At 36.2% G+C, this 21461-nt stretch overlaps 1 protein-coding gene across 1 annotated transcript; it reads left to right on the forward strand.

Annotated features, from left to right (window-relative positions):
- Positions 1-4634: 4634 nt before the first annotated feature.
- Positions 4635-20683, forward strand: LOC140162039 (uncharacterized). Its single transcript, XM_072185329.1, has 8 exons — positions 4635-4761; positions 10599-10883; positions 11957-12199; positions 14370-14606; positions 15942-16023; positions 19194-19306; positions 19879-19976; positions 20376-20683. The coding sequence occupies exons 1-8, from the start codon at positions 4704-4706 to the stop codon at positions 20517-20519; spliced, it is 1260 nt and encodes a 419-aa protein (XP_072041430.1). The 5' UTR covers positions 4635-4703; the 3' UTR covers positions 20520-20683.
- Positions 20684-21461: the final 778 nt, after the last annotated feature.

Below are 21461 nucleotides of genomic sequence, written 5' to 3' on the forward strand. Positions count from 1 at the left end.
TCGAGCGAGCCTCACAGAGTGGCTCAAAATCTCACTCTTTCTTGGAGTGAACTGTCAGCCATTCAGAAGCGCCGAAAATCGGCCGATATTTGTTGAACTTGTGTAACAAGATGGCGAACAGTGTGTGAATGAATGGCGAAAAGAAAGCGGATTTGATGAAGAAATAGACAGCATACTCAATAGTGATTACATTTATGTGTAGGTCGTAACTCGTAGCAAGTATACACTTGGTCTGGGGACAACGGCGGCAGTAAGCTTAAGTCATGTCTATATGTGTGCAGTTTGTTACCGGCCCAGTTGCCGGTATACATGTACGCATTATCTAGGTTACGCCGCTTCACGCTTCTCCAAACTGTGGTCTGTAAATGCCAAGTGTTATGTCCTACACCTAAGTGTACTCACCATTGAACAGTTTGACTACTAGCTTCACTAAATTCACAGTTTTTCATCATTCATCACACACTGAATTCGACACATTGTGTATGTGCTTAAGCTTTAGACCAGTTCAACATTCCTAGATCGGGCCCTACCCTAACCTGGGGCCTAGCCTTACAACAATTTGAAGCACATAGTAGCTGTTATGAACTGCTATGATATTATTTTATATAAAATAGGCCTAATTGAATAAATGAATAAATAAATAAATAAATAAATGCTCTTTTCTGATTCACTCTTTTCCGGAGTGAATTTTTTCACTCTTTTTTGAGAGCGAACTTCACTCTAAAAGATGGGTAATGGGTATCCCTGGGCTCTTTTTTGGAGTGAGATTTCACTCTTTTAGAAAGGTGTATTTTCACTCTTTTACATTTAGAGAGTAAACACGGGGTTGCATAATAATACAGCAGTGTCTGGATGACCACGTGAAATGTTTTCAAACCCCAACTTGCAAAACCTTTTGCTGATTTAAGGGGGTACTACACCCCTGTGGTAAATTTGTGACTATTTTTGCATTTTTCTCAATAAATAATAACACACTGGTAACAAAATTTATGTATATTATTGGGGCAAGGAATCCAATTACTACACTGAAATTTCAGTGACTCAAGACAAGCGGTTCAGTATATGATAGGAAGTGAGGTACATCCTAGCGGTACCTTATTTCTTACCATAAATAACGAACCGCTTGTCTTGAGTCACTGAAATTCCAGTGTAGTAATTGGATTCCTTGCCCCTATAATATAAATAACATACCACTGTGTTATTAGTTTTTGAGAAAAATGCAAATTAGACACAAATTCATCGAGGGGTGTAGTACCCCCTCAATGTTGTGATATTATGTAGCTTGTTTGATATCAGTACACACAGAAATTTTTTTACACAGGTTATGTAAAAATATACATAACATTAGGTAGCATATGAACTCCAAAACAAGTAGGTATTTTTTACATAACCATGGATTATGTAAAAATAACATAGCAGATATAAAGTAAAAAATACTATGCATATTAGGTAAAATATTTACATAACTTTCATGTAGATTTTTTTACCTCAGCCATTGGGTATTTTACTACACAATTGTTATGTAATTTTTTACACAACTTATGTAAAAAATACATAACATTTATGTAGCATATGAACCCCATAACAAATAGGTATTTTTCACACAACCTTGAATTTGTAAAAAAAAAACATACCACTTAAGCAAAAAATACTTTATTATTAGGTAGGTTGGGGCTTTCTTTCTTTCTTTCTTTCTGTTTTATTTTTTGCTGAAACATAATTCATGATAGATTTGAAGTCATCAGATCTTGGTCAACTGTCAGATTCGTTCAACAATACAATTTCATGCATGAAGTATTTTATTTTGTTTTTGTTTTATTTTTTATCAGGTTCAACCCGCTATCTAGTGAATGTTCAATGTAAAGCATTTCTCTCTCGCATGTCTTACATGTACGATACAATGCTATAGTACACTAATGCAAAAAGTTCAAGGCTTCAAGCCTAATTCCGACACTTGGTACTGTATGCAGTCATTTCAGTGCATATCACGTCTACACCGTATTACATCACTATCTATCTCAACACACATTGCTATACAGGCAGTGTCCGGGCGCAGTGTACAGTACAGTATCGTACTGTAATGATTGTCGTATATAGCACATAATCATGATCGCGGCACTGCGCTGCAATGTCAATTCAAATGTTGATAAATCTAGTAAATGAACCCATAAATAGCCATTTTTAATGTGTCAAAGAAATCCATGCATAACTTATCGAACGAATCTCCAGTTTGGTTCAAGCTTATATGACTCCGAAACCAACCTATTTGAATGATGTTTCAGGAGGCATGCACTACACGATCACATACACGTCGTGTCCGCCATTAATTGCTTTCGGTCGGCGCTGTATATTTTTACCTGAAATAGGTAAAAACTACATAAACTCGGCAAAATATCTGGCCAATATATGTTTTGCCTTTTGAATAGGTGCATTTTAAAATTACATAACAACTGGTAAAACATTTTGATGACATTTTACTTAACCTGTGTATAAAATTGTCGAAATTATACACAACATCATTATACTTGGTATTTTTTTTACATAATGAAGGTCCGATTTTTCTGTGTGTATTGCAGACTTGACATTTAATATAGAATATTTTTTAGCAAAATTCCAAAACTGGTCTGGAAAGGTATGCATAAACTGTACGGGCTAAATATTGATTGGGGTGTGTCGGGAAATATAATTGTTTAATAGAAATGTGTTTTCCATAAAAATAGATTATGGTGCTCATAATGTATCGTATTTGCCTAAAATGGCGGATTTTAACTTGGGGGCACAATTTGGACTTTATGCAACATTGTTCTGTTCATACTGCAGTTACTGTCCGTTTTCCTATACACAATACACAGTGCTCTTTCCCATTGACGCGTGACCTCTACAAATAGCCCTACGTTAACAGTATGGGGATATGACTAGTTAACGTCGCTGTGTGAAAAATAACCGGCCAATATTAAAAGTACTCTTCTAAAGTTCTAGAAAATATTTTTTTAACATGTCCTAAATTTTTAGCTAATTTAGATGTTTGGAAATATTCGTACTTTGGTGTTTTAGTTAATGTTATAGGTAATAGTACATTGCCTAGTTAACGTCGCTGTGTGAAAATAACCGGCCAATATTAAAAGTACTCTTCTGAAATTCTAGACAATATAGTTTTGTAACATGTCCTAAATTTTTAGCTAATTTAGATGTTTGGAGAGGGTCGTACTTCTGTGTTTTAAGAAGGATATGTAAACGACAGATAACACCAAAAATATGAAGAAATTATTTCCGTGTTAAGTCAACAATCATTATGTTGCTCATTTTCAAGAATGCTGGTTTAAAAAAAGCACGCCATTGTCTCATTTCGTGAACAATGGTACGCATACCATTGTTTCCTTTCGTTTCCTTTATAATCGGTTACCCAACTGAAGCTTTAATACAAACTTTATTGCGATATCGCACATGAAAACAGTCACATGTGCACAGCCAGAGAAGATCCGATTTAATCAGTTGAGCTGTTTCAATGAGTGTTATCTTGGTTTAATAGATTTTAATGGGGTTAAGTCCTGCAAAGGTCGAGATGAATTCTACTGTAGACATGACTGCATCATGTATTATCAAATTTATAGGGGTTTGAGGTGATATTTTCGTCAGCAATTGGCATTCATCACAGCTGAAATACACTTGCAATATACCAATTTTTTGAACATGGGAGGAGCTTAAAAATAGCTCTTAAAAGTGGTATGTACTCAAAAAGCTTGAATGGTCTCCTGAGGTCAATATATTATGGTACAAAAACAAATTCGCGGATTCCTGATTATATAATGAACTCACACTGTTTCTTTGTGTAAAGTAAGTTGATAACATTTGGCCCCAGGGGGCCATTCAAGATTTCCGAGTAAGTACGTCTTTTAAGAGTAATACTTTTTAAAGCTCCTCCCACTTTCAAAACTTATGGTTTACAAATGGTTGTGCAAACACTTACTGGTATTTAGGTTGAGTAAATATCACTTCAAACCTCAATAAATTTGATAATATCAGAATAAAGTTGCTCAAATTCAGAAATTTTACCCCCTCAAAAATCAAATTCAGTCTCCTTAAATCCGCCATTTTAGGCTTATTCACTACATTATGAGCGACATAATATAAACTAATGGAAAGCACGTTTGCTGCCAAACAATTTACTTTTACACCCTCTCCCGACACACCCAACTAATATTTAGCCCTTGCGATTTATGCCGACCCCTTCCAGACCAGTCTTGGATTTTGCAAAAAATATTCCATATTAAATGTCAAGTCTGTATTTGCTTTGATGTCAAGATTAATGCAAAAAAATCAACTTCGTCCGTCTATAAGGTCTTTTGCCCTTCAATTCTAATCACATGTCGACTCATTTATAATAATAGGGAGACAAAAGCACTTTTTCAGAGCCAATTAAAATGATTACTAATTCATGTGAAATCTTGGTAAGAAGACGGGATTTCAATAAAAATCAATTATGCATTGTTTTTGGTTTCTTCCTATAGCAATTAAGTGGATGGGTTTTGTTAATTTACTTGATATCAAGTTGATTTTACGTTAATTCGAAATACGGCGTCTATGTATATAGTATGGCACTGTTCGTAAATCTGAGTAATTGTGTTCTCGCCATCGTTCCGAATGACTGAAAATATGCCTGTGACGACGGTCTTCATTCCGAGTCGTCATGCTAACTGTTCAACATGTATTGGGTTGAAATAAATACACTGTCTGTTCTGCTTATTTTACCATGCTTACCAGGTATGTCAGTACTTTTATTTGGCCGGGAAATTTTGTTACGTAACTCAGCAATTACAGACGCAATCTTTTGTCGTTGTAGATTTACGACTCTAAAGTCTTACAATTCATGGACTAGACTAGCTATGATGTGATAATCTTTAGACTGATGACCATGTAGTATGTGTCAATTTTACAAAAATGCCAAAAATGCCAACCAAAACGAGTATCGGCAAATATGATTTTGTGTAACCCCGATGGTGTAAACATTCATCTGTTTTCATGTTTCATCCGAATATATGTGTTGAATTTTTAAGAAAGTATCTAAATGATTAACAACGCCCGTATGTAGGTTCCGGGGTGTTTTGATTTTACGTGATTTGAATTGAGATATGCATTGCGTAATAAACAGTGTGTACTACCTTGCCCCTTTTCCATAGATCTATTATATATTTAATCCTAGAAATACTGAATCATAATTTGTAACACAGACTTCGAAGATTAAAATTACGAAGTCTTAGAATTCGTCTTAGAATTCACCAATGTGGACTAGACTAGCCATGATATTACAATTTTTAGACTGATAGCCAGCATGTATTATGTATCAATTTTACAAAACTATCAATGTTAGCGTATTGCCAACCAACACGAGTAAATCGGGAAAGTAATTTTGTTTAAGCCCAATGGTGTAAAAACTCGAATTCTGGGTCATGTTTCATCCGAAACTATGTGTTGAATATTATTCTTCTATCTTTTAAGAACGTATATAAGTGAGTAACAACTCCCGTATATAAGGTTCGGGGTGTTTTAATTTGCACGTAATTTGAAATGAGATATGCCATGCGTAATAATTTGTAACACCGACTTCAACGATTACAATTACAATTAGAAACGTTATATAACGTTATAAACTGCTCAAATAAAGAAAGTCCGCAGTCATGTAACCCGTCCTACACCAAAATCTGATCTTGTTATGACAATTTGATTGATGCGGTCATGTGCAGAATCTTGTTAGCTCCAATCTGATACCAAATTGATGCCAATTTATGGCATTTCATACTGCAGTTACTGTCCGTTTTCCTATACACAATACACAGTGCTCTTACCATTGACGCGTAACCTCTACAAATAGCGTACGTTAGAAGTATGGGTAATTGCCTAGTTAACGTCGCTGTGTGAAAAATAACCGGCCAATATTAAAAGCACTCTTCTAAAATTCTAGAAAATATAGTTTTGTAACATGTCCTAAATTTTTAGCTAATTTAGATGTTTGGAAATATTCGTACTTTGGTGTTTTAGGAAGGATATGTAAACGACAGATAACACCAAAACATATGAAGAAATTATTTCCAAACCGTGTTAAGTCTGCAAATCACCATGCTTCTCATTTTCAAGAACGCTGGTTAACAATAAGCAGAGTATTGTCTCATTTCGTAAACAAAAGCCCACACAGAATTGTTCTCTAGCGTTCGCTTTATAATCGTTCACCCAACTGAAACTATAATACCAGCTCATTGCTCCATTGTACATGTAAAGCAGAAACATATGTTGTGTGTATTTAACCAGAGAAGATATGATTTAATCAGTTGAGCTGTTTTCAATGAGTGTTATCTTGGTTTAATAGCTTTTAATGGGGTTTAAGTCCTGCAAAGGTCGTGGTGAATTCTACTGTAGACATGACTGCATCATGTGGTGCATTTTCAAAAGTTGCAAATCAAAATGAAGAACGCGGTCGAAACAAGAGGATGTGAGTTCATAAGGGCAATGTCGGGGATTATAGGTCACAATCGATGTGGAGAGATGAGGTCCGACCGAGTCTCATTAACAGGTTACGCTTCCTGTGGAGGGGCGGAACCAAACTGGCTGATGTGGAGACTAAGCCAGTTTGCGTCGGTCTGATACTCGTCTATCCTCGTCTTTAACCATTCGCAGATCTGGCTGGTCAGGAACTTATTTATTATCCCGAATAGGCCTACCAGTTCCATCGTATAACCGATTTGCTAGAAAATATTTGTTACCATGTTTAATAAATTCGTATTTATCGTATAATAAAATGTAGCCAAATGTATATGTGTACATAATGTGTGGATCCACTCTTCTACGGACTTGGCTACTAAGCATGTCGGGAAGGATATGGCGGTACGCTGACTTGGGTCAGTAGAGAGATTGCGAAGAGGCGTTCACTGGAAACGCCATACGGGTTACCTGTTACGGCATTGTGCGGGCGGACCTCATAATGCCGTTCGCCTCGAAACTTAACTACAATAAATTTATGGTAGCGCTATGCTGAAACAAATATATCTATAGATGCCCTGCATGCTTCTATCGATTGGCTCCAAACAAAGGATTTTAACCGGTGTCCTTCACCGTAATCATGGCGCAGTCCAGTCCATTCAATCAAATGTTGTCATCAACCTATATGATCGTAGTGCATTTGCTTTGTGTGTGAGACTAAATGTCGCGGTAGATTGGATCATGCTTTTGTTGAATGCATTTGAGTAGTCCGTCATATTCACGGTATGATACGTTATATGCACAACCTCAATAAAGAGATATGAATCACCATTTCACCCTTGGGTGTATCGAACCCACATTTGTATTGGTATGAAATACGATTGGCTGCATTCAGTCCAGTTTAGATCATAGCATCGATGTTTTGCGGACTTTTTTTTAAACGAGTATTTTTTAACAGGTGTATGTCATTAGTTGTCTAAATAACCAAAACAAGAGTTTGGTGTCGGATGGCGAAGGGAGTATGATCAGTAAAAAACAGAGTTTATACAGTTTGTACGAATTTGTGCCAATTTAAATCCACTGGCTTTGTGTTGTGTTCGTTTTGATCGTGGTTCCGTGAGTAAACCAGTTAACTTGGCATCGATCGATTTTGACATCACACTACGGCGGCAAATAGTTATACAATCTTATTTCAGACCACTTGACATCGTCTATCGATATGCATGAACGGTAATGCGGTAGGCGATTTAAAATGCACGTGCCCTGAGCAAACTACGATGCGTACGCACACTGTAGGGCAAAGAACAATGGAAATGGCACCCCTTTTTGCTTGGTCTAACTGCCCTTTTCACCTGCTAGCTGTACCATCCATTCACTGATTTTTTTCTCTGTTTGTGAGACCAGTGAGACCATCTTCTTTTTACCATGCTGATTATTACACTACTTATCCATGGATCAATTAATTTATTTGCACTTTGTTCAATTAGATTTCTCTTCTATCTATAAATATCCTCCATTAAATACTTGTATTACTTTAATTTAATTTATTTATACTTCATATTTATTATTGATTTACTACTATTATTATTCTTATATCATTTTCAACTCTAGATATGATGTATTGCGTGCTCCAGTTCTATTTGTTCATGATTGAGTGAATCTTTTTCTTCTGTTCATCATTGCTCTTTTTCATGCGCGCTTACTGCTTCGTGCATCATGCATCGATTATGACTCGTCGTCACAACGAATTCCCCCGGAACACTGATCGAAAAGAAAGACATAGATATAGATATGTTGCGGTCTTGTAAGACCGCCAAGTCCAGTCTTGACCTTGAAATGAACTCTGATGACCTTAAAATGGCTTTGGTCAAAATTGTCTTTTTGTGAAAATATATAGGCACTAAGGTTAATGACAATCTAATAAAAAACAATTTGATCTTGACTTGACCTCTGATGACCTTAAAATATCAACATCACATAATACTAATTTCATTCAAATTGGATAAACTTTTAGAATTTCCCTCAAAACAGACCTCTCCCCATGTTTAAGCCAACTGTAATTATAACCCTATGCACATGATGCCATTTTTCTGATGATCACAGCACTTAATATGCAGCAAAATGGAATTTCAAAGTTGTTTTCAGTAATAAACTTTGTTTGACCCCTACATGATCTTGAACTCAAAATCTGTATATTATAGACACCAGCTAATGTCAATGCTTATGTGTCAGTCGCACCTCTGCTCTGTATACCATGTAATCTGCAGGAAAAGAAGCATTTTGAAGCTCTTTGTTATGTACTGGAATTACACCCTTAATGACTTTTGACCTCAAATCTGTGCTTACCCTATAGGCCCCGGCTATAGCCAAATCTCAATTCAATAAGCAAACCACTTTGACAGCTGTTTAACATGTTTAAAACAATGAAAAAGCAAGGCGAAAAATGGCGTTGCATGAACTTCTGTCCCCGTCGAAAAAAAAACATTCAACGTAACACGACTCGATGTTGCCTAAAACGCCTCTTCGCAAGATGATTTTTGGACGGCATTTTCCACATACAAATGAATAGGTAATCTTCCCGTTCGAATTCGCGTCGAACAAAATCGAAATTTATTCACTTCTTCTGGTCTATACTAGGTCAAATTGTAACCCCCAAAATGGATTTTATTACATGTCGGACTCTCCTTGCTCTATTAGGATACTTTGATTCGCTTCATAACAAGACAAACATAACATTTTTCTGCATTTTGTAATGCGTCTTTTTGTCATTTTGGAACGTCATTTTTTGCTACCAACCGCAACGTAATCGCCTTACGGTAATTCCACGATTGACCAATTCACAATAGATTTCACCCTCTAGAGGGCACACTAACCTATTTTTGACTAATGTAGTTTGCCGTTTCACGTAAATTTCGCAATCTCTCTAATATGTTCTGGGCAGATGAGGTCCGACCGATTGCCTACTACCTTGTGTGCGATCATGTGTGACTGGTAATTCCCGATAATAATTAAAGTTCCCTGGTCGAAATTGCTTAGCGTGGCAATATGGTCCAGCTTAGTTGCCCACGATGGGTCCATGTCGACTATTCCAAGTGCGCGCTTTATTCAATTGTTAATTTAAATCGCATGGGTTGCTACAGTGCTTTGCTGATGAATACTAGGGCATGATGCGATCGATATGACCTAGCGGTTGTTTCGGGCTATGTCAATGATCGCGCTCTGCCATTCTCCTCTACAGGTCCGCGTGGTCCGATTCTAATTTACAACTTTTGAAAATGCACCAAATTTCATATACTGGTATCAATCTCTGTGAATTTAGAGTTTTCGGCAGGAAATTTGGTATCAAATTGCAGCTAACAAGATTCTTAACACGACCTTTTCAATCAACTTGTCATACCTAGATCAGGTTTTGATGTAGGACGGGTTATATTACTGCGGACTTTCTTTATTTGAACAGTTTATTTGGTACCAATGTATAGCTATGGGTCTCTAACAAGTGATACTAAAATAAGTACAAACATTCCCACATAATGTCGCTATGATGTCATAATGTGAGGGCGACCATGCGAATTTGGAAAATTTTGAGCTATGTACAAAAGTATAGGCAAAATTAATATTTAGCTCAAATTTCTAAAACAATGCGAATTTACTCCTAAATATAAAAGGAAATTACTATTTCCTAATTAAAGTAAAAATTCAGTAGCTCTTGGACTAATTTTCGAAACCTTCGAAATTAAAATAATTGATTTTACTGTAGATACCAATGGTGGGCCTCATCCCCCACCAAACCTCCTCTATCCTTGATGGCCAATCCTACCCCCGGTAAGGTGCCAGGGTAAAATGTTATCATTTTATCACTAACATGAGCGCAAAGGATGGATCTATGATTAGCTTAGGTCGTTTGGGCGTAAACACGCACGTTTTTTTATGACGGGTAAAACATCTTAGGGAGGAGGCTGGTATAACCCTCCCACCTTCGTAGTTCTAGGGTTAAGCATTATCAAAAAAATTGTGCTCTCTGACTTGAGACAAAAATGATGATTTATAAATACACCAGATAATAACGTTCGTTTTCCCGTATCTGATAGACCTCTCACTATTCGCGCTCTTTTCTTTTCTGTTCAAAGTATTGGGCCACGTGTGTTTATTACAAAAACGTCCTAACCCCTCAAACGGTGGTGATCTAGAATGGTCACTTACATCTGAAGAACGATGTTGGTGTACTTGGGTTATTGCTCCAGTAATGATGACTGTACATGTGGAAGTAGGACATTCGTCTTGCATGTCTGGAAGTGATAGAAATACAACGTCATCTCATTTGTGGTTTACAGAGGATGCATCGCATCTAACCAATCCTATAAATTGGAATCAGAACGCATTAGATTCCTTGTTGGGTCGTGCCCTTTTCTGTGGTAAGTCGATGTGTGTGACTCTCAATAACATCTCTTCGTTTTTTTCCGGGATTCATTGATTTATTGTCTTAAGGAGTAAGGAGCCATCAATGATATCTAATGATGGTTGACATCGTCATCTAAATCGAAGAAAAGTATTATCGAAAGTTAAAGTAAATAAATAGAAGAACAGAAGGAAAGTGATAAAACACAAAAAAGAAAGAAAGAAAGAAAGAAAGAAAGAAAGAAAGAAAGAAAGAAAGAAAGAAAGAAAGAAAGAAAGAAAGAAAGAAAGAAAGAAAGAAAGAAAGAAAGAAAGAAAGAAAGAAAGAAAAAGAAAGAAAGAAAGAAAGAAAGAAAGAGGCAATTAATTTCAGACTTCCTAGTCCGAATAAAAATCACAGCAAGTTTTCCACCGCCAGGAATCAAACCCAGACCTCATGCACGCGAGAACCAATAAGCCACGCTCTTCTCCCATCGTGCTCGCCTGTCATTTGAATACATGAATACAAAACCCACCTAAGTCCATACTTTGGCCAAATTGAGTTAAGCATGGCAAATTGTAGCTATAATACATAGGCCTGTCATATGTATGAAAGAACAACTCAAATTCATCATCTGCGTCTATTGAGCATGTGAAAAATAGCATGTATGAAAGAACCACCCAAGTCCAGGAATTGAGTCTTGTAACATATTGATTGAAATCCATTATGTATAAATGAACAAATTGTAACACATTCATTGCTGGAGAGTGACCTTTAAAAAAAATAGGTTTAATCAAGTGCTTGTTTATATTAAATGGCAGTATGTTTATCATACATACCTGTGTGCTTTATTATCATACTAGTGGTAATCTCATTCAAACATTGTTGTCTTTGTATATGATTAAAAAAAACACCCAAGTTCAGCATTTAAAATGAACCCCCACGAAGTCCCTGAAATGCCAATTGTCATACCTAATACAGTTTAACCCACTCATTTTCAGGTAAATCTAATTGAAGGAATTAAAATGACTCAAAATCACTTCCCATAGACTTGGATGGGTTTTGTATTCATGTATTCATTTATATCTTATCGTTTATGATCTGCATTAGATAAATCGCCACCAATCATCACGAATTTACCGGCCAACATAACACAAACCACAGATCCATTTTTGCCAACAGCGGTTGTCAATTGGGCAGAGCCTTCGGTGTGGGATGACTCTGGATCTCAAACCTACACATCGAGTCATATGCCAGGAACGATGTTTCATATTGGGTATACGAGAGTTTTGTATACGTCAATTGATCAATCTGGTAACAAGGCAACTGTGGAGTTCTTTGTAACAATTATCGGTAATAAACAACGGCGTGTGATATATAGATATATATATAGATACACATTTTAATTTTTTTTATGTGAACCCTCGTCCTACGGCATTCCTCTAAATGTAATACACTGTTATTTTGTACAAGCATTCCTGACTTCATAATGTGAGCGCAACCTAATAATATTGGAAACATAATACAAAGGTATAGGCACAATAATATTCGGGAAAAAATCCACGAACTCTCTGCTAGTTTGAAAGGAAGGTCTATCTTAATCAAACTACCAAAGTATATGTCAATGTCCTGAGACTAAATTTCACACGAGCAAAATATAAATCACGCATTTTAGAGTAGAAAATCTAAATCGGGTGAGACCATATAGCCGATGTCGAATGAAAGTGCTAGGCAAAACGTCAAATGCTTAAAAAGCCAGTTTTGCAAATGCACACTTCGTCGTCTGTATTCCATAGTGGCGTATAGTGGGGCGCCGCGAATAAACAACTTTTCGAGAAATTCGGGTTTGAAGAAATGCCAACTTAAAATCGAGTTGTGTAAATCAGACATTCATTATATTTTGTAAATGATGTGAAATGTCTGTAGTAAACTAAATAGATTTTATTGTTATATATTTTTCAAAAGAAATAAATACATACTATTGCTGGCAAACTGAAAATAAAACTATACGTCACTATGGAAAACAAACAAAACGCAATACCCTAACCTAACGTTAACCGTACGCCACCTCGGTCGCCGTGTAATCCCTATGGCGTTACTTTTCGTCGTTCGTATTCCATAGTGGCGTATAGGTCCGATACGTGTACGCCACTATGACATACGATGTTTTTCATTATTGCCGATATTTCATAATTATAAAATGAGTATAAAAAGTGGCGTATGGTCGATACGCCACTATGGAATACAAAAAATGTCACTTTGTAACTATACGCCACATTTAATTAATTAATTACTAATTAATTAGCTAATTATGACTGACGAGACTTAGAAAAAATGAAAGAGAACATCATTAAAAACATATGTGCCAATTTTCAAAAAATGACCAAAAAAACCCCACTATACGCCACTATGGAATACAGCCGACGAATTGCAACACCGTCATGAATTTTGCATTTTGAATATAGCGCCTGCTAATCAATACACTCATCAGTATATTTTTATGATAAATTAATATGTGTGCAGCTACGGAAATGGATTTATTCAAATGATTGTTTCGTATCATAATATAACAATTCATTTAAAAAAACTTACATACTTAAACACTCTTGCAATGATATTTTCATTTGCAGCGGATTTCTTTTAAATTTCATACAAACGACGGATCACAAACAAGAGTCAGTTATGTGATATGGAGGCAGGAGCGTTTTACTGTTGAGGGACAAAGCCAAGATTTTAATCCCCATTTGTCGATTTTTGGGCAAAGCCAAATTTTTGCCAAAGTGTTGCGACTACCAATACAGCCTGTCTCAAAAAAAATTGTGCAAGTGAAAAGCGCCCTCTTTGGCGATTAGAAAATACCGTTGTGACATGATCCTTACATCAACGTCAAGGGCACAGTCTTAGCTCTCAAATACCAATTCTGTTCAATTTCCTCTTTTTAATCTCGAGATATGTTTAGTTAAGAACGAAAGGGTGAAATCACAATTGTGCCACTTTTACTAGGGAATAGGGCTGTACATGTAAATCAATGATAGCTGATGTTGATACGTCTAATGCACCCACCCCTTCGGGGCTCGTGCATTAGACGCATCAACACCACGTGCGCGCGTGCATTATTTTGTCTAATTTCATTAATTTGTGTTGTGTAATTGATGCATTCTTTTGATTTCTCTTGATAAACTTGATGCTATCATTGATTTACATGACTTTGGACAGCCCCCTTCCCTACTAAAAGTGGAACAATTGTGATTTTACCCTTTCGTTGTTAAGTAAGCATATCTCGAGATTAAAACAAGCAAATTGAACAGACTAAACGGTTTTTGAGAGCACGACTATGCCATTGACGTCGATGTAAGCATTATGTCACAAAGGTATTTTCTAATTGCCACAGAGGGCGCTTTTCACTTGCACAATTTTTTTTGAGACAGGCTGTATAATAATGTTTCGTTTTTGGTACTAGTTAATGTAATATGCATATTAGGATGCTACACATCATTCTGTTATCGGCATTATTTTCCTTCAGATGTTGAGAATCCGAAACTATTTGATATGCCTGATAACATAACCAAGTTAAGTGGACACCCAAATGAACCGATAACTTGGATAGAACCAAACGCTACAGACAATTCTGGAGTTTTAACACTCACATCAAGTCATGGTGCAGGTGACATGTTTCCTCTCGGGGTTACACTGGTGACATACGCGGCAGTTGATCCATCGGGTAATGAGGAGACTGGGACGTTTGTGATAGACATTATAGGTTTGCTTTCTTAATTCTTTATTCAATTATGTTAAATGTTACGTAGGTAGTGGGAATAAGAACAAATAAACATAATTGCGAATAATTACTCGCTACAAGAGGAGAGGAAACTGAATGTAATTAATAAGAACGAAAGAATAGTTTAACAACCCATAGCGTTACAGTTAAACAAGACAACAAATAAACACAAATCCTGACACAACCCAACTTGAAAAAAAATCCACGACCTTTGTCTGGCAAACAACACATGTCAAATGATATCGCACACTTGATTACATAACAGCATTAGCATAAAAACAATGGTCTACAGTCACTGGCTGAAAATGAGTCAATTTATTAAGGGGAATAAGATGCTGAAATGAGGTATTGTTGTATTTTTTACATTTTCGCAGGACAATTTTTAATTTTATGGAGAGTGCTGCCTTTTGGAATACTAGTAGAACACAAACCTCCAGCTCATAAAACCACATTTGTCGAGCTGTTAAGGTTTTAGTTTATTTATAATGTGTGGTCAAATATGTGTTATTTTTGACAAAAACAAGGCTTTTCTTTCTCTACACATTTTCATATTGCCAACAATAGCAAACGTGGATATATTTTACCAGTTCTGTTTACTAACCCCTAGAAGAATATTTGAAACCGTAAATAAAAAATAATTGTTATTATACTATTGTTACATTTATACAAAAAGTAGTGGTAGTAGCATTTTGTAATATTTTTTGCCCCATTTCCATGGAATTTTGCAATTTTCATACATTTCCAGCCTGGTTTATCAATCATCCCACCTACGTATGCGCAGATTGTTGTTTGATTTGCATCAGTTAACATTGTCCTGAGCACAGCTCTCACACGAGACCAGTCATTATATGTTCCTCTGTTTCGTGTTGGAGATAATTAATATCATTTATTGTAACTGCTTTATCATTTTAGACATTTTTGCAGAATAATTTTGCTTCCCTTCAAGTCCTAAAATTTTTGAAGTTCAAAGACAACAAGTATAATAGCAAGCCTCATATTTTCGAAAAAGCAGACCTAGGACCTAGTGTTTAAACCTGCCCAAAGACTAGACATAGGCACTATGTGCTTTTGCTGTTCTAGAACGTTATAAACACGTGCCTTCACTGTAATTTAAAAGGACCGCATTTTTGCGTTATTTGGCAGTGTCCCTAGTCTATTGATTTTATGCCAATACTGTTACTTAATCAAGTATATGGTATAATTTATACATGTGGTTTGAAAGACAAAAGTACATTCTTCATTTGATCATCTAAATATTCCCTATAAGGGGTCAAAGGTCCGGTTTCATTAAACAGTTTAAACTCTGCTTTTGAACAGAGTGCAGGTCGCCTCTTGGTATGGAGAGTGGTGACATCGCTGACAGCCAAATCACGGTGTCGTCAGAGGATCCCATTGCAAGGTATGTCTAATATCGCTTTATATCGGAGTAGAGGAACTTTCAATTACCCCACATCATACGCATGTAAGGAAACTTAGCATTTGCCCACGCTCGCACTATTTTAAAGAAAACGAACTACGCAGCTTGTTCAGTGAAATTCAATGAGATGCCGATGTTTAATGAAGTGGCCCCTCACAAGTGAGAAACTTTTGCAAAATGAAAGCCCAATTGATGGGTGGACCATTTTGGTTCTATTATTATGTACAATTTTAGTTTGAAAAATTGGTGAAATTAAATGTCCAAAAGCAGAGGCGAAAAGGGGGACGGGGTGTCTGAGGGGGGATGATTCGTGGACATGTTTTTGCTATTATTGTATAAATTGCTTGAAACATGATTTACCGCTGAGTGCACCAAATCCGCTTAACTTCGGAGTAAGCTACTAGTTTAATCAGTTGGCGAGTATCTCGCATTTTGAGACTTCCAAATCGACATAAGTTACTAGAGTAGTAAGTTATATTGTTATATGGTCAATTCCAGCGAAAGCGGGACAAAATTCTCTCTATGTTAACTTTCCACTTTGAAATGTCATTAATAAAGGAAATCACGTTATTGATGGAGCATATCATGTCACGTCCAATGTGCTCTCTTTGTGCATATAGGCCTTTACTAGCAAGTCATACCAGGGGACAAGTTATGATAGCTTAAATGAATTGGCGTTACCCACGAATTCAAAGATAAAGCACCATATATGTCATTGAATGTCCTTCAATCAAAATGAAATTATTACCGTTAGAAAGACGTTTGCATGATCTCTCATCATATGTAAAACGATTGAATTCCACCGAAGTTTGTGGACTCTAGAGGCCATTAAGTCAATTTGGCTAATAATTTTGTTACCCGCGTATCAAAAATAAAATGATCGTTCTGAAAATGTTAAGTGAATATGCCATAAATGACTATATCATGAAACGAAGTTTCGTTCTATAATTCTGAGGTCCAAGTGATTATTTTATGCAAATACGTTTTACCCATAAAATTCCTTAAAATCAAATTTGACGTTACCCACGTATCAACTGTTACCCACGAGTCCAGCAAATATAATTGCCATAACTTAAATTAACATTCAATGACTTTGGACACTGAATTTAGTTTGACAAGCGCTTAAAATTGTAAATCGTAAAAATACGTTCACCGCTTTAAAAAGAATCTACGACGGTTTAAACTTTTGTTACCCACGAATCCCGAATAGATGCTAACCTTGAAAAATAAGGAGATTGTTTATTTTAAGTTTAAATCAGCACATATTCAAGCCATGGGTATGCTATAATTTTGACAGTACTTACAGTTTATACACCTAAGAAACGCAAACCCCAAACGGTACTATAGTACTTATAGCTTTACCCACGAATTCGGCGTTACCCACGAATCCAAGGATTTACTCGTAAATTATATGTTTCTTATGCATCTTAACATTTTGAAAACATGCGAAATAGGTTCCAAAACAGTCCTGTTTAATAGCGTCCTCTTGAAGGTATACTGAAGCTGCATCATGAAGTTTTGATTGATTATCCTAAATTACCATTTTTTGGTAAATGCAATTGGTTAGAGAAACGGGAATCATTGAAACACAATGGAGAAATAACCGCATGGTGGTTTCCAACCTTCTGTAATATTTTCTATTTTGCCGCTTACCAATACATACCTTCAAATATGTGTTACCCACGAACATTTTGGTTACCCACGAATCCCTACTTAAATTATAGTTAACAATGTATTGATAGTGTTTTAGTTCATAGGAACTGTCAAACACGAGTTAATAGAATATTGCTGCATGAAAATATGGAACGATTATACTAAAATAATAATATAAAACTGTTTGCTCTGTCTATTTGAATTTGGCAACTTCATTATTCTCAACATTTTTATACCCAAAATGCCATAATGATCCATCTAAATATTCCATGTAGTCTGTATTTTGATTAAAATTCATTTTAGTGCCATTGCAGCCTGAATTATTGACATACGGAAAAGTATTTTTTATTTTTATTTAAAAAAATTAATAGGAATTGCTATTTTCCAGATGCTGTTACCCACGAATCCATCCGAGATCCTCATCCTGCGACGAGATACAAAATCTAACTTTATATTTATATGAAGCATTTATTCTAATCTTTCGAAATAATACAGTAATGTTAAATGACAGCCACTTTGGAAAGAGTTCGAAGAATTGACACAATCTTAACTGTACACCTGGTTCTTTCTTAAAATTTGTAATAACCAAAATATTTCTTTGTAGATATATGTAATAAAATTCTATTTTACGTTCAAAGTCTTCACCGATTTCTAGTGTATATGAGTCACGCATAAAATATTGAAAGATATTAAAGAAAGTGAAATTTTATGGCGTACAACAGGTGAAAAATGCTTGAATTCGTGGGTAACATGCATATGCGCATTTAACACTTTATTTGGTCTAGCAATAAAAATTATTTTTCAATCCGATGGCACTTCCACCTGATTATTCACTAGACATGATCGTCTCATTTGATAAGTCTAGAATTGAAAAGGAAAACATTTTCAAAATGGCCCCCAGAGAGAATTTTGGCCCGCTTTGGCTGGAATTGACCATATACTCAGAAACTACTCTTCATCGTTTGCGGAGTAAGTTGGCGATTATCTCGGAATTCCCCCCCCCCCCCTCCCCGCAGGTGAGAAACTTTTTCAAACTGAAGGCCCAACTAAAGCCACTTGGTGGACCATTTGAACACTATCTATAAAACCCGAAAATTTGTTAAAATAGGCTCAAATTAAAACCATTCGTGGACACGTTTTCATTATTATTGTTACAGTATAAATTGTTGCTTTAAACATAGTGTTGGATGTCCAAACCAGAAGCAAAAAGGGGGACTGGCAAAATAAAGGATAAATTGAAGCCATTTGGTGCATCATTTTTGCACATGATCTAGAATAGAGAACTGATTATATTCACCCAGACATGAGACACACAGCACATTGTGGGTTTGATTAAAGTGGAGGACAAGCCCTCTGGTCGAAAAATTCAAGGGGCCACTGCACCCCCCCCCCCCCTCCCCGGTTCTGCCACTGGTGCACAGTTACCGGAATGCCCGGAATGGGGTTGGTTGAAATTATGCCTATAGCTTGGACCTCAACTTTCTCTTAATTTTCCACAGATTTGCAAGATTGAACTACAATGACAGATGGGGACCTGATATAAACGATGACAACCGATGGATCAAAATTGATCTATTGCACAACTACACGTTAACTGGAATCATTGTGCAAGGTAACTTACGTCGAAGTTCAAGTACATTTAAAAAAAATGTTACTGACACGATAAATTACGATCATCTGATATTTAATGCTCTACGTGCTATCCATGCGCTTCAATGGAAAAATTTCAAGTTTTGAAATATCTTCTCAAAATATCAAGAGCTATCTTAAGAACTACTGAATCAATACTGGGCTTGTTTGTACTCATTTTAATGCATTTTTCATGCTGATTCCAAATATGGTCATGAAAATTTACATTTTTGAAATGTTTTAATTTTTTTTAAAAATTGAAACTTGTCGTCTGCAGTCGACACCCGCGTGAAGAGAGTTTAAAAAAATGTGAATCTGTAAAGATACAGCTAAAGATACCACTTTTCTGTTCATGCCACTTAAAATATCAACTTTCTTATAGGTGTCAAACTATCAATTTTGATGATGACTATAAGGGTGGGGGTATATGTGAGAGTGGGGTTGTGTTTAGGGGGGATGACGCTGTCAATCGGGTAATCCAAGGTTAAGCGTTCGTGACCCTACTTACTGAGTACGTTAGATAAACCGTAACTTGATTAAATTTATATCTTTAAGGTTGGGGAAGTTGGACCAAAACTTTATCTATAAGCTATGAGATACCGCCTGGATCTGGTACTCTCGTGAATATTAATGATGCGCAGGGGAAAGCACAGGTAAAGTTTTCTATTTGTTTTCTATTTATGGTGTTCCCAAGGGTGTTCAATTCAGGATTTTCTATTTACGATCAGTGACCTTTGGACCCCAAAACTTGATTGTATACCCTTTCATACTGTCGTGCCTGTCGCGGTTGAGTGATGGCTGATTGGCTCGATGTAAATTAACTACTTGATACGCGTTACAAAGTATGTTGTGTCCCAGTCAAGGATTTTGACTTTGCTAACTTAATTATTATGTAACAACACCCCTTGATAAGCCAAAACTTCTTCTCGCTCTTTAGACCTATCACAAATTGAGTGGACAGTCAACTTGATTTTTTTTTTCGATTTGCCCGCCACGATTATTGCACTAAATTTTCGTAATGTAATACAATACCAAATTGTACTTCTTTTCAGATTTTCCAAGCCAGTAAGGACGGACACACCCCTGTTTATATTATGTTTGACGATCCTATCTATAGCAGCATAATACAGGTGGAACCCAAGACATGTGAACAAGAACCATATTGCCCATTGAGACTGGAGATTCTTGGCTGTTGATAGCCACATCTGCTACAAAATTCTACAAAGAATTTGATGGTAGATATAATAGGATGGCGCGAAATCCCAATACGTAGGGAGTTTTTTGTATTGGAACATTTTCTTTGTATAGAGTTTTCAGTTTTCAGGCTACACAATTCGTCGGCTGTATTCCATAGTGGCGTATAGTGATTTTTGTTCATTTTTTTGAAAATTGGCACATATGTTTTTATTATGTTCTTTTTCATTTTTCTAAGTCTCATCAGTCAAAACTAGGTAATTAATAAGTAATTAATTAATCCAATGTGTCGTATAGCTACAAAGTGAAATTTTGTGTTTTCCATAGTGGCGTATCCACCATACGCCACTTTTTTATACAAATATCGGCAAAAATGAAAAACATTGTATGTCATAGTGGCGTACACGTATCGGACCTATATGCCACTATGGAATACAAACGACAAAAAGTAACGCCATAGGGATTACACAGCGACTGAGGTGGGATAAGGTTAACGTTAGGTTAGGGTATTGCGTTTTGTTTGTTTTCCATAGGGACGTATACTTTTGTACTTTTTATTTTCAGTTTGCCAGCAATAACTATGTATTTATTTCTTTTGAAAAATATATAACAGTAAAATGTATTTAGTTTACTACAGAAATTACACATCATTTACAAAATATAATGAATGTCTGATTTACACAACTCGATTTTAAATTGGCATTTCTTCAAACCCGATTTTCTCGAAAAGTTATTTACTCGCGGCGCCCCACTATACGCCACTATGGAATACAGACGACGAATTGTCCTCGCTTTCAGTTTCCCGGCTACACAATCGTTTCAGAAGCTCGCTTCGCTAATTCCGGCCTGTTTGGAGTTAGCCGAGCCACAAAGCCATCAACGGGTGGCCAGTTATAAGAAAACTATTATTATGAATCAGAGACGTGTAGTATGTATCTGCTTTA

The sequence above is a fragment of the Amphiura filiformis genome, chromosome 10 (genome assembly GCF_039555335.1).
Source record: "Amphiura filiformis chromosome 10, Afil_fr2py, whole genome shotgun sequence".
Lineage (NCBI taxonomy): Eukaryota > Metazoa > Echinodermata > Ophiuroidea > Amphilepidida > Amphiuridae > Amphiura > Amphiura filiformis.